At 52.4% G+C, this 13,555-nt stretch overlaps 1 protein-coding gene across 1 annotated transcript in view; it reads right to left on the reverse strand.

The window, feature by feature from the left end:
• POLD3 (DNA polymerase delta 3, accessory subunit) overlaps positions 1-13,555 on the reverse strand; it is a 526,599-nt gene that overhangs the window by 212,817 nt on the left and 300,227 nt on the right. Inside the window, exon 6 of the mRNA XM_069640165.1 lies at positions 1,524-1,776. Within this exon, the coding sequence (XP_069496266.1) occupies positions 1,524-1,776 (253 nt within the window). The remainder of the gene's footprint in view (positions 1-1,523; positions 1,777-13,555) is intronic.

The following is a 13,555-nucleotide window of genomic DNA, read 5'->3' on the forward strand; positions in this document are numbered from 1 at the left end:
ATGGTTATTTTGCTACTGTTTCTGGATAGCGAGGGGGGTGCTAAGGTGGCTTTGGCTGGAGAGGATCCAGGGATGGAGAATAGGATAAGATGTTGGTCTGATCAGGCTACGGGTTCATTTTGGATAATGGAGATGGAGCAGTTAAGGTAAGATACCCAGTCCAGTGTTCTGCCTTCGGAATGGGTGGGTGTTGCGATTCTGTGTATAAAGCCCAAATTAGAGATGGAGTTGTCCACGGCTAGGGCATGATGGTCATTAGGGTCTTGGAGGCCGAGGTTCAGACCTCTTAAGAGGCTAGTTTGGGATCCAAGTTTGGTATGGGTGGAGAGGAGGTTCAGGATGTCCTTCTCAAAGGAGGGAGAGGGGCCGGTAGATAAGATGCAAGAGTATTGTTTGGGTGGGTGCGAGAGTTAGTTTCACTGATAGGAGTTCTGCAGAAGGTAAGCTAGCAAGGTGAATGGCTCCGAGGGCTAGTTGGGTTTTGGCAATGAAGGCCACTCCTCCGCCTTTGCCTGATGTTCTATCTGCCCTGATAATGGTATAGCCTTCAGGTAGGGCTAGAGAGAGTGCAGGTCCTGTTGCCTGATGAAGCCAGGTTTCTGTAACAGCCAGGAAGTCTAGGCTGTTTGTGATAATAAGGTTGGCGATCTCAGAGGAATGGCCAACAAGGGAGCGAGCATTGATAAGGGCTCCTTTAATATTGGAAGGAGGTGGTTTGGTGTTAGGTCATTTTCGGGGTCGCGTTATGTGGGGTGGAAGTACAGTTTTGGGGAAGAGGATGAGTTGTGCCGCTACTGGTATTGAGGTGAAGTTATGTGTTTGTTTCGTCTTTCCATGCCACGCTTTGCCCGTCAGGCCATGAGTGATGCGACTTACATGGGTCGATTCTCCAGTTGTATGTTCCATTACACTTGCTATGTCCATTTAATGTTGGTTCAGTTCACCATCATGTGCTAAACATGTTTGTGTTATTAGATCAGCTGTTGGTTGTTCAAGTTGGAGAGTGAATGAATGTTAATCTATGAATACATTTTTATGATTCCAAGAGAAGGTTCAGAAGGAGAGTGATTGTGCCAGTTCATGTTTCATGCAGGTTAGACAACAAATAGGTGAGGTCAGGTTAGAGGGATATGTATTACATGGTATTACGGTACTCCTTTTCCTAACTTCCCCCTACCCATCCAATTTCGTTACAATAACCCTCTTTCCAGTTTCCCCAACTCCCCCTTCCTATCCATAATCTCTCTCTAATACCTCTCCCCTTACCCCCTCATTGGCTGCCACGTGGTTACCTGTACCTTTAACATAAGGGACCCGTGCCAACCACAGTCGATCCCATTCGGCTTCTGTGGTTCAGGAGAGGATGTCAATGCTCTCCCCCTTATGGTCTTGACAGCTATACGTAAAGCCACTCAATTAGTTGGAAAGTTCATAAATGGGAATGAGAAATAGATCTGTATAGAAAAAATGTTGACTGTCTGAAGAGTAAAGAGAGTAGTGCTAGATAAACATATAGGACTTACTGGTGATTCTTTCACATCAGGCTTGGAATTATTGCTGGTGGTTTGCGGCTTTGAGCTTGGTTTTGCACCAAACATGCCCATAATTCCTTTTGGAGTTTTGGAAGTGGCCTTGGAAGAAGGAGGTGGACCATGTCCATTGGCTATCGGCACACTGGATGTCTGCTGCTCGCTCGACTCCTGGGACCCCGTCTGTGACCTGGAAATTTCAGAAGGTGCCCTGCGGACTACAAAGTCACACTGGATGGCGCTAAACCTGTGGGAAAAATAATCTTGATTTAAAGAAACTTCAAAATAAATGGCAGCCTTAGCCAGGAAAAGTACACAAACAGTGCTCAAGAAAGACTAAATGGGATCGACATCTAAACATTTCAATGCTATACAGGAGCATGTGAATGATGAGGAACTTCAAACTAAATTCACAACTGGTGCTATAAAAATGAAACCTACAGCTTCCAAGAGAATGCTCTACGACAAATAAAACTAGGGCAGCTTAGCTTCCTTGAAGAGATGACATTTACTTTTTTTAAATTTTATTTTTTAAACAAATGCCAATAATATTGCCCGGCAGGAATCTAAGAAGGGCTAGAAAGAGAAAACTTGAAAGCAAGCATCTGATACCATGTTCCTCGACCTCTAGTTGAATGCCATCACAGTGACTAGGGGACCAGAACTATGACAGGGCGTGAGGCTGCCTCTTGCAAGTCTGGATGCAGTCCCATGCCATGTCATCATGATCACAAGTATCTGCACTAGAAGATTAACCGTTTACAGTGGGCCAAAGCTGTTTTAGTTAGTTGCCCCAGTGATCAGGTATTATGACTGTTTGAACTAAAGGCACCACTAACAGGAACCAGAATTGGGGCACAGCACATTGGTATTGGCGTTGGGGCGAAGACTACCTGCCATTTTCAGCGTATTTGAATTAGGCCACAATGCATATCAGGGGCAAGATGGGACCCCTTTGCTTGGGACTAGAGCACATCTTCAGAGGTTTGGGCCAGGAAGTCAGTGATTACACAGTGAAGCAATGGCCACCAGTTAACAGGAGAGAGATCACTCAGACTGAAAGTACTGGGGTTTCTAAATGTTAACCGTTTCGGGAGATGAACAAAATCATGGAACCTCGTGAACTCTGGAACTGAACTGTTCTTTCCAGCAAACAGACAATTTTATGATCCAAAAGAAAGAAATGGAACAAGTTACTTACCTGTAACTGTTGTTCTCCAGCATGGGTCTGGCATGGATTCACATGCTCATGAATATTCCCCGTCGTCAGGCTGGGAATCCACAGTAAAGAAAAAAAATCAGTATCAGTTTCCTTTCTGATCGGTCTTTCTTAGTAGTAACCAATCACTGATCTCTGGGTCATACTGCCCCCAGCCAATGACTGCCCTCTCCCTAAGCCCCGCCTCTGGCAGCCATCCTCAGATTTGGTAGCACGCAAAGTGGCAGTATGACCAAGTGAAGAGTCGCAGAGGTGTAGGCGGGATGGTTTGCATGTGAATCCATGCCAGACCCATGCTGGAGAACAACAGTTACAGGTAAGTAACTTGTTCCTTCTCCAGCATGGGGTCTGGCATGGATTCACATGCTCATGAATAAAAGAATACATAGCAGTACACACATGCACAACCACAGGAGGTGGCAAAGGCTCAACATTAAGCATAACATCCAAAACTCAACATTAAGCAATTCTTACCTCCACACCAGGCTCACCTTAGGCGAACAGGTTGCGCAGCACTGCTTGGCCGACCCTGGACTCCTCCTTGGAGTCCCGATCGACGCAGTAGAATCTTGTGATGGTGTGTGTCGACCTCCACGTAGCAGCCCTGCAGATGTCCAGGGGCACACCAGACAGGAACGCCGTGGTAGCAGCGATTGCTCTGGTCGAATGGGCTCTCGGACGGCCAGGCAGCGGTGCCAACCGGTGACAGTGCACAATGCAGCCGGAGAGCCATCTGGAAATGGAAGTCTTTGAGAGAGCCTTCCCTTGATTCACAGACCCAAAGTTCACAAACAGCTGTGACGTCTTCCGAAAACTCTTCGTGCGGTCCACGTAGAACTTCAGCACTCTAGCTACATCCAGCGAGTGCAAAGTCCTCTCGGCCGGCGCCGAAGGCGACGGGAAGAAAACTGGTAACACCAAGGGCTCGTTGAGGTGGAAGTCCGACGGCACCTTGGGCATGAAGGAGGGGTGCGTCCTCAGCACCACCCTCGTGTCATGAAAAGTCAAGTATGGAGGCTTGCAAGATAGGGCCTGGATCTCTCCCACTTGTCGTGCGGAGGTGATGGCCACGAGGAACGCTGTCTTCCATGACAGGAACTTCAAAGGCGCCGAATGCATAGGCTCTAATGGTACGCCCCCAAGAGCCTGGTCAGCACCCCATTAAGCTCCCACGCCGGGGCAGGAGCCTTCACCGGCGGGAACGATCAGAATTGTCCCTTCATAAATTCCTTCACCAGGCGATGAGACCACAAGGACACCCGTCCCGTAGTCCTGGTATATCGGGAGATGGCAGCCAGATGTATTTTGATGGAGGCGTGAGCCAGTCCAGCTTTGGCCAGCGACAGTAGGTACGGCAGTACTTGAGGGGCCGTAATCCGCAGAGGATTAATCTTCTGTGCACGGCACCAGACAGAGAACCTCTTCCACTTATGACCGTAACACTTGAGAGTTGAGGACGCCCTGGCTTTTGCAAGAACCTCTCTGCAGTCAGCCGGGATATCGTACCCTCCAAACTCTAGTGCTGCAGGAGCCAGGCCTGCAAGTTCAGCGACTCCGGGTCGTGATGAAGAATGGAACCTCCTTCTCTGGAGAGAAGATCCGCGTCCGCCGGCAGCTTGACTGGTGGGGACGTTGACAAGTCCAGAAGGTCCGGGAACCAGATCTGCCTCGGCCACGCCGGTGCGACGAGGATCATTCTGCACCTGAACTTTTTGAGCTGGTTGATGAGACAGAGCAGCAACGGCAACGGAGGGAACGCGTATAGAAACAGGCCGTCCCAAGGGAACGAGAAAGCATCGGCCATGCTCCTCGGCTGCGGGAACCTGCTGGTGAACCTCTGGCACTTGGAGTTCGTCGCCGTCGCGAAAAGGTCGATCCGGGGTTTGCCCCATCGTCGAAAGAGCCGATCCACCTGGTCCTGACCTAGTTCCCACTCCCTGCTGAGTGAGTCGGCGATGGTGTTTTTTATTCCTGCCAAGTGGCAGGGAACCAGAAACATCCCCTGGGCGACGGCCCAGTGCCACAGATCCTGGGCCTCCTTGGATAGGGCTGGGGATCTGGTGCCTCCCTGCTTCCGTATGTAGAACATCGTGGTGGTGTTGTCGGTGAAGATCCTCACCACTTTGTCCTTGAGGGACGGAAGGAACCAATTGAGCGCCCAGAACACTGCTCGGAGCTCCAGAATGTTGATGTGGAGAGCCAAAGGCCTCTTGAGTGGAGATCTCCGGTGTGGGCCCCCCCCAACCCTCCAGCAAGGCATCCGTCGTCACCGTCTCCTGAAAGTCTGTGCCTGTAGTGCGGTGCGCACGGGTACCCCACAATAGAATCGCCAGACGGAACTCCTCGTCGAGATGGATCCTGTGTTCGAAGCAGCCCGTCGCCTGAAAGCAGCGGGCGTCGAGGAACTCCTGTAGCGGACGCATCCAAAGTCTACAAAGGGGTACGCATGAGGACATCATCCCGAGGAGGGATTTGATGGACCTCACCCTACCACGTCCGTGGCTAGCAGGCACCGCCTCTTGCCCAGAATGGCCTTCGTCCTCTCCTCCGACGGGGAGGCCAATTGCCAAACTGTATCGAGCTTCGCTCCCAGAAACAGTGCTACTTGCGACGGAACCAGGTGGGATTTGGGGTAGTTGATGGCAAATCCCAGTTCCGTGAGCAGCCGGAAGGTCCTCGCTGTGTGTTCGACGGCGAGTTCTCTTGTCCTTGCCCGGATTAGCCAGTCGTCCAGGTAGGGGTAGACGTGGATCCCCTGCAGGCGCAGCCGCGCCGCCACTGGTGCCAGGCACTTAGTGAATACCCTGGGTGCCGACTTCAATCCGAACGGCAGGGCTCTGAATTGGTAGTGGTGTCCCTGAACCATGAACCTGAGAAACTTTGTGTCATTTTAGAATGGGGATGTGGAAGTAAGCATCCTCCAGGTCCAACAACGATAGGAAGTCGCCCTCCTCCAGCTGTCCCAGCACGTGCTGGAGGGTGACCATCCTGAATTTCTGCACCTTGATGTACTTGTTTAACCGACGCAGGTCCAGGATGGGGCGCCAACCGCCTGTCTTCTTTCTGACGAGGAAGTACCTTGAGTACACTCCGGAGCCCCGGAGCCTCCTGGGGACGAGCTCGATGGCACCTTTCTTGAGCATCACCCTTACCTCCAACAGCAGTTGAGGGACGTGATTCTCCTTCCTGGCCACGGGAGGAATGCAAGGACACTTCTTTTGGAATTCCAGTGAGTGCCCTTTGGCCAGGGTGTCCAGCACCCAACGGTCAGTGGAGATGGACTCCCACACGCTGACGAACTTCGTCAGCCGGCCTCCCACCGGGGTGCTTCGGTGGGGGCCCGACACCACGGCCGGTTCAGTCTTGCTTGGAGGAGGCCTTGTCGCCTTGGCCTCCTTGACGACGACGGCGAGATCCCCCTTGCTTGCTGCGACCTCTGTAGGCCTCCAGGGACGAGGAGCGGGCAGCCTGGCGGTAAGTAGAAGAGCCACCGCTGGATCCCTTGGAAGCACCCTGTCTGCCTCCGTAGCTCCGAAAGGGCCGTCGTCGTTGAAGTACCCCTAGGGCCGGGGTCGTCTCCGAGTCGGTCTTGATGGCCTGGAGCGACTCGTCCACAGTCTTTCCAAAAAGGTTGTTGCCGTCGAACAGCATATCCAATACTCTGGTCTGGACGTCGTCTTGAGCCATCCTCGTCGTCAGAGGCAAACCCCATTGCCCAGTTGGCGATATTCGTTATCGGCAATGTCCGTTGCCACCGTTATGGCGTGATCCGACGCCACCTCTCCTTCCTGCAGAATTTGTAAGGCCTCCGCCCTCTTGTCGTCCGGAAGGAAGTCTAGCAGGGGAGCTATCTTGAACCAAAGCTCCCTGTCGTAGCGGGCCTCGATCGCTAAGGCATTGGCCGCCTTAATCATCGTCGCCGCCGACGAGATGACTCATCGTCCCATGGAGTCCAACTTCTTGCCCTGGCTGTCCGGCGGGGAAGTGGAAGTTGAAGCCGCCGCACCCGCTGCTTTCTTCTTGGCCGCTGCCGAGACGAAAGAGTCCGGTGTGGGCTGGGCCCTGAGGCACAAGGGGGCGGCATCGGGGACTCGGTACTTCTTCTCGTACCTGTCCCTCTTGGCGGGTGTCGTGGAAGGGTTCTTGAGGATAGCCAGCCCCTCGTCCAAGATGTCGTCAGCGCCTCGCTCCCCCTCGGGTCCCTTTGAGATCGACCGGGGCCACTCCAGCAGCTTACCCGGGTTCTCGGACTTCCTCTTCCCCGAACCAGAGCGCTGGCTCGTGATTGAACGTGCCGGGGAAGTCGCACCCTGCCTCCCCCAGAAGCTCACTGTCTCCAGAGCTCTGGTCATCTCTAGGCTGGACTATTGCAACAGCCTCTTTCTAAATCTTCCTGCCTCTACTCTTTGACCTTTACAACTTATCCAGAACAGGACTGCAAGACCTGTCCTTGGCCTCAAGCCCAGGGATCCCATCTCTCCAGCTCTGAAATCTCTTCACTGGGTCCCCGTGGCTGCAAGGATCAAGTTCAAGACCCTCTGCATCGTCAACAAGGCTTTCTGGGGGCTGGGACCGCTCTACCTCCAACTTTCTCTTCTAAAACATCTTCCTTCTCATGATCTCCGCTCAGCCACATTCAACTCGGAGGGCCAGATGCTTCTCCAAGCAGAGAGTTGGGGGCAGATCCATCTCCTCAGCTGGGGCCTCCCTATGGAACAGCCTCCCTGCCTCTCTCAAACTTGAGCAGAACCACCTCCGCTTCCAGAAGCAACTCAAGACATTCCTCTTCGCTTCCTCTATCTCGCTGTAGTGTGCTGCCAAAGCCTCTGTGCATCCCAGCACCCTCTGATAGGTGAAAGACTGCCCCCGACTGCTTCTGTGTGTGTTCCAATCCAGTAGTCCATTCCCCTCTCCGTCTCCCCTTCCTCCCACCTCCCAACCCTCCCAGCACCTCCCATTGGCCCGTAGGCCCTGCTCACACCACCTGCAGTGGTCTGTGACCCCATTGCTGCTCGATTCCTGCGTGGTCCTCGCACACACGATAGTGTGCGGCCAGAGCTCAGACTTCCTCTTGGAGCCTCTCTGCATCCCGGCACCCTCTGATAGGTGGAAGACTGACCCCGACCGCTTGTGTGTGTTTGTGTGTCATATATTTATTTATTTTTGTTTTGTTTTTCTGACTTCAATCCCGTCGTCCATTCCCCTCTGCCCTCTCCCCTTCCTCCTACCTCCCAGCACCTCCCATTGGTCCGTTGAGCTCTCTTAGGGAGCCCATCCTGGGTAGCCCACTGCCCGGCAGCCCCCTCTGGCTAAGGGCCTCAAGGCAAAGGGCAGCTCCAACTGAGGCGGCTCCAGCCAGCGTCTCCAGGTGTCCGCAGGGGAAGCCAGTGGCCAGCCGTCAACCAGCAGCGACTAAGGCCAGTAGGAGTGGCCCAGATTAGAGTGAGGTTCAAAACCTACCCTGCAAACTGACCATATGGCATACTCCCAAACTTAGGTGCGTTTTCTCCTGTTTCTTAAAATTGCATTGTGAATGGTTTTCAAATTGCATTGTGACCCTAGGCCTTTTTCCCACTATTCAGGACTCTCAAACTTGCGTGCGTTTTTCTCCCGTTTTAAAATTGCAGTGTGAAATTAGTGCCATTCTGTGGCTTTGCCTCCCAGCAAACGTACTCTTCTAGTGAACCTTTCTATCACTATCTAAGCACTTGTTTTGTCCTATTTTCTACTTGTCTCGTCTCTCTGTCTTGTCTGCTGCACCCTGCCCTTTGTCCTTCCCTAGTGTTCTTAACCTACCCCTTCCCACTCCCTTCCTCTTCTCTGCCCGCCTACTCTATGGTGCCATCTGTCTCTCCTATCTTTTCTAACTGCTTCTCTATTGACTATCCTGCTCTCCTCACTAAATCTGGTAAGTAGTTGTTTAAAAAGGACATCCTGGTCTCCAACCCAGGCCTCCCTATCGCTGACACCTATACCAGTGCCTCCTCCAGGCAAACCTTCACCGACATCCTCCTTGTCGTTCCCTTGCCAGATCTATGGACTCTATATATGGTCTCTGTGCTCTCTCCCTTCTCTTTCTCTCCCATTAATGGTGGCACCCGGTGGGAAGCCCTCCTGACCTCCTTCCACTCATCTAAGGTCATCATTAATCTTAACTTGAACATTACTGTCTTGGTCCAAGGCCCTCAAGCCAACCTTCTCCTCTTTGATAGACGCTTCCCGCACCTCATCAATTTCTTTTCTTCTCCTGCTGTCCCCGCTCTCCCCTCCACGGCTTCTTTGCCTCCCCCGGCTGTCTCCTCCTTGGCTACCTTGCCCTCTCCTTCCTTTTCTGCCCCCCCCTCGGGCTGATTCTACACCTCTGCAGGTCGTACCTCTGATTTGTACCCCTCCCCGGAAGTCTTTCCAGGACGGCAACCTTCTCCTTATTGCCACCCTAAACTCTCACTCTGCTGTCAAACACTCCTCTGACATCTGCTACCTCTTGGAAGAACTTGACCTCGATGTCCTCGGTCTCACCGAGACATGGCTCACAGCCAGCAATTTCACAAGCTTTGATACTCTCCTCCCTGATGGCTACAAGATCCTCTCCACGGCCAGGTCCAACCATTCTGGTGGGGTGTAGCCTTGATCTTTCCTGAGTGGATTCCTGCCTCTGTCATTCCTACGCAGGCCTACTCCTCTTTTGAATGCCTTGTCTGCAGGCTCTCTCTCTCACCTGGCCATTCCCTTACTGTGGCTACCATCTATCGACTACCTGGTTAGATCCCCCCTTCCTCCCTGAGTGGGCGGACCTCTCCTCTTCCCTCCTGGTCGCAACCACTCAACTCCTCCTTCTTGGAGACTTCAACATCTACCTGGATGCTTCCTGTCCTTCCACTGGACTCTTTCGTGACCTTTGCGACTTTCTCTCATTCTCTATTCTCCCCTCTGGCCCGACTCACTCTGCAGGGCACACACTGGATGTTCTGATCTCTTCAGACCTTCCCCTTTCTTCCCCCCTAACCACTCCACTCTCCTGGAGTGACCACTTTCTCCTTTCCTCCCATCTCACCCTCTCTACCCCTCAGGCCAAGCCAACCCCAGCACTACCACCTACCTGCTCGGTTATCCGACCCAATGAAGCGTGTGTCAGTTGAGGCTTTCGCCGCCACTTTCACCCCCCCCTCCATCCCCCTTGGCTGACTCGCACCCTGACAGACCTTTCCTTGCTTCACTCTGCTATAACTGATACTCTGGATGTTCTTGCCCCTGTCATGAGGATCCGCTTGAAGCCCAAAGGCAAGTGCAACTCCTGGTACGACTTAGATCTCGTCACCCTTAAAGGCAATTGCAGGGTGGCTGAGAGGAAATGGCGCACTTCTTGACAAACTGACCTGCCGCTTGCTCCAAAGGCAATAGCAGCTCTCTGTCCACACCAAGAAGAGAGCCCACATCCAAGCCTGCATCTCCGAGGCATCTAACAACTCGGCCGAACTCTTTCAAATCTGCAAGGAGCTGGCCAATCCTGCTGCAGTCTCTACCTCTCCTGTCCCCTCCCAGGCCCTCTGCACGGCCCTGGCTTCTCATTTCATCTCTAAAACTCAGGACATCCTGTCCTCTCTCTCTTCCTCTCCTCCTCCGTCTACTCCCTGCTCTTCCTCTGGCCCTTCTTGGGCCACCTCTCCTCCCTCTTCTGCCTTTCCCCTTTTCTCCTCTGTCGAGGTTACTAGACAAGTCCGATCTACGAAAGACTCGTCAAAACAGGTTCACCCCTGCCCCTCCAAAATCATCAAGGACCACACTGACACCCTGGCACCTGCTCTGGCTGATTTCTGCAACCACTCTTTCGCTACTGGAGTCTTCCGCACCCCCATGAAGCACTCCCTTGTGCACCCTCTTCTTAAGAAAGCCTCTGCCGACCCTTCCTGCCTGGCTAACTATCGTCCATTCTCCATCACTCCTTTCTTGGGCAAACTCCTGGAAAAACTGGCCATCTCCCAGCTTAATCTTCACTCTGAATCTGTTGGCTGTCTCCATGAACATCAGTCTGGCTTCAGAGCTGCCAGACGCACGGAAACTGCTCTCCTGAACATCCATGAAGACCTGCTCTCCAACCTCGATTCCGACACCCCCTGTGTCCTCATCTTACTCGATCTCTCTTCTGCCTTTGAAATGGTCAACCTTGCCATCCTGCTCAACCGTCTCCGTGATAACCTTAGTATCACCGATCAGGCCCTGGCTTGGCTGACCTTCCTCTCCTATCGACCCTCCCAGGTCCAACGTGGGTCCTTCCTCTCCTCTATCTCTTTCTCTACCTGTGGTGTTCCCCAGGGGTCTAACCTCTCTGCCTGGCTGTTCAACCAATGCCTGGCACTTCTTGGCCACCGCATAGCCACTCTCTCCCCCAACTTTCAGGCTATGTGGATGACACTCAGCTCATTTTCAAGATCCCTTCAGCCACCTCTCTTCTCTCATCTCTGACTGTCTGTCCGCCATCCAGGAGTGGTGTGCTGCCAATGATCTCTGCCTTAATGCCAGAAAGGCTGAGATTATCCTCATCACAACACCTGCTCCCTCCTTTACTGTCACTCTATGGCTGGCCTCGCTTGGCCCTCTTCCAGCTCCCACCTGTGAGGCTAAAAACATTGTTGTCATCTTCGACTCCACACTTTCCTTCTCTCCTCACATCTCTGACGTCTCTAAGATGTCACACTACCAGCTGCACCTCCTCAGAGGTATTCTTCCTTTCCTCTCCTTCCCCCATAAGCTCACTGTCTCCAGAGCTCTGGTTCTCTCTAGGCTGGACAACTGCAAAAGCCTCTTTCTGCCTGCCTTTACTCTCCGCCCCCTGCAACTCATCCAGAACAGGACTGCAAGACTTGTCCTTGGCATCAAGCCCAGGGATCGTATCTCTCCAGGACTGAAATCCCTGCACTGGGTCCCAGTGGTGGCGAGGATTAAGTCCAAAACCGTCTGCATTGTCCACAAGGCCTTCTGGGGCCTGGGATCTCAATACCTTCAACTCTCTCTTCCTAAATATCTTCCTCCTCGAGCTCTTCGCTCATCCGCCTCCAACTCCCTCAGGGTTAGTCGCTTCTCCAAGCAGCGAGTTGGTGGTAGATCTCTTTCTTCTGAAGGGGCCTCCCTCTGGAACAGCCTCCCTGCCTCTCTGAAACTTGAAAAGAACCATCTCCGGTTCCGTAAGCACCACACCACTTCCTCTTTGCTTCTGCTTTCTCTCCTCCTCTCCCCTGCTGATCTCCTGGATGAATCTGAAACGGCACTGGTTACCTGGCCACCCTCTGACCTCGGCCCAGGTCCCTCCCCGTCAGTTGCACACCTACACTGCTCCCCTGGCAACCCTGCACTCGGGGACTGTTTCTGTATCCCTACAGCCCCTACTAGCACTTCACAAGTGATGCATGCACTTACCCTTGCACTTTCCACCTGCTGGCTGCACTTTTTATTTATTGTCTTTATTTATTTTACTGTCATCCTATGTACTGCACTGCCCCTCCCCTTTCCCCCTGCACTTTCCTCTCCTGACCTCCCCTGCACTTGCACGATCTCAATGTCACCTGGCTTAGTAGGATCGCTGTCTGTCTTCCCTCTGTTACCTCTCCCTTGCCTCGTTGCGCTTATAGTTGCTCGACACCCTCCATGAAGGCTTTAACTACTGGCACTTTCCGCCACAAAATCTTGCTTTGAGATGTGGTGTAAGCAGAGAGCGCCGCTAGGTGTACTTTGAGTGAGTTAAAGACTAATCCTGAGTCTAGTATATATATACAAGGTAGTTGACTATGTTAGATGGTGAACAGCCAGTTGGATTGAGAGACTGTTATACACCATAACAGAAATCGCTTCCATTTGGTAGCAGTGTCGTGTGTTAGGTTTATGTGCGTCTAAGGTTTTCCATGCACCTTAGGTCTAGGTTCAGGTGACCACATTCTATGACGTCAGGAGCCAAGCTGCTAAGTTCAATGTCTGAGGCCATGGGTGTAGTGTTGTCCCTTGATTGAGTTAACAGATTGTTTGGACAAGGTAGTTTCATGGGAGGACACAGGGACATCATCTGAAAGTGGCAGAACCATGATTGCCGTGCCCACATAGGAGCAATTAGGATCAGTGTTACTTGTTCCCGGTGTTTCGGGACCACCACTGTAGCGATTGAACCAGGAGTTGCGAAAACACCACTAGATCGTCCCACAACCCGCTTGCTTGCAACCATTGCTTCACTAACCACTCTTGCATTGGATGCATGCGCAGTCTGGCGTGTGCCACCAGGCAGATGCAGGAAACCATCATTCCTAGCAGGCACGTAGCCTTTTGTACTGTCACTTGACGACCGGCTACATACTGAGGTGTTTGGAACAGCATGTTTTAGACCCTCTCGTTGGAGGGGGAAGACTAGACTGTTTTGATTAGTGCCCCTAGGAACTGTTTTACTTGGTTGGGCACTAGACTTATTTTCGTTTATGGAGAAGCCTAATTGGAACAACAGGTTGATTTGTCCATTGTGTGTTTTGTGGACACCTTTGAGGTGTGTCTCCAGTAATTAGCCAGTCATCCAAGTAAGGGTACACTGGAATGGACTGCCTTCACAAGTGGACGGCCACCACTGCTAGGAACTTTGTAAACACTGTGGCTGTTATGTTATGTAGATTTGTAAAGTGCAGCTTATGCCAAAGGCATCTTGGCGCTAGGGGTAGCAGGTGAGAAAGAAGATTCTTAGCGTACTAGAAGAGAAGAGTCTTCAAAGCACGTCTGAAGGCCAGATGATTAGCAGTAGCACGGAGAGCCAAAGGGAGTTGGTTCCATGCTTTGG

This window comes from Ambystoma mexicanum, chromosome 7q, assembly GCF_040938575.1.
Source record: "Ambystoma mexicanum isolate Mex_15411 chromosome 7q, UKY_AmexF1_1, whole genome shotgun sequence".
NCBI classification, from domain to species: Eukaryota; Metazoa; Chordata; class Amphibia; order Caudata; family Ambystomatidae; genus Ambystoma; species Ambystoma mexicanum.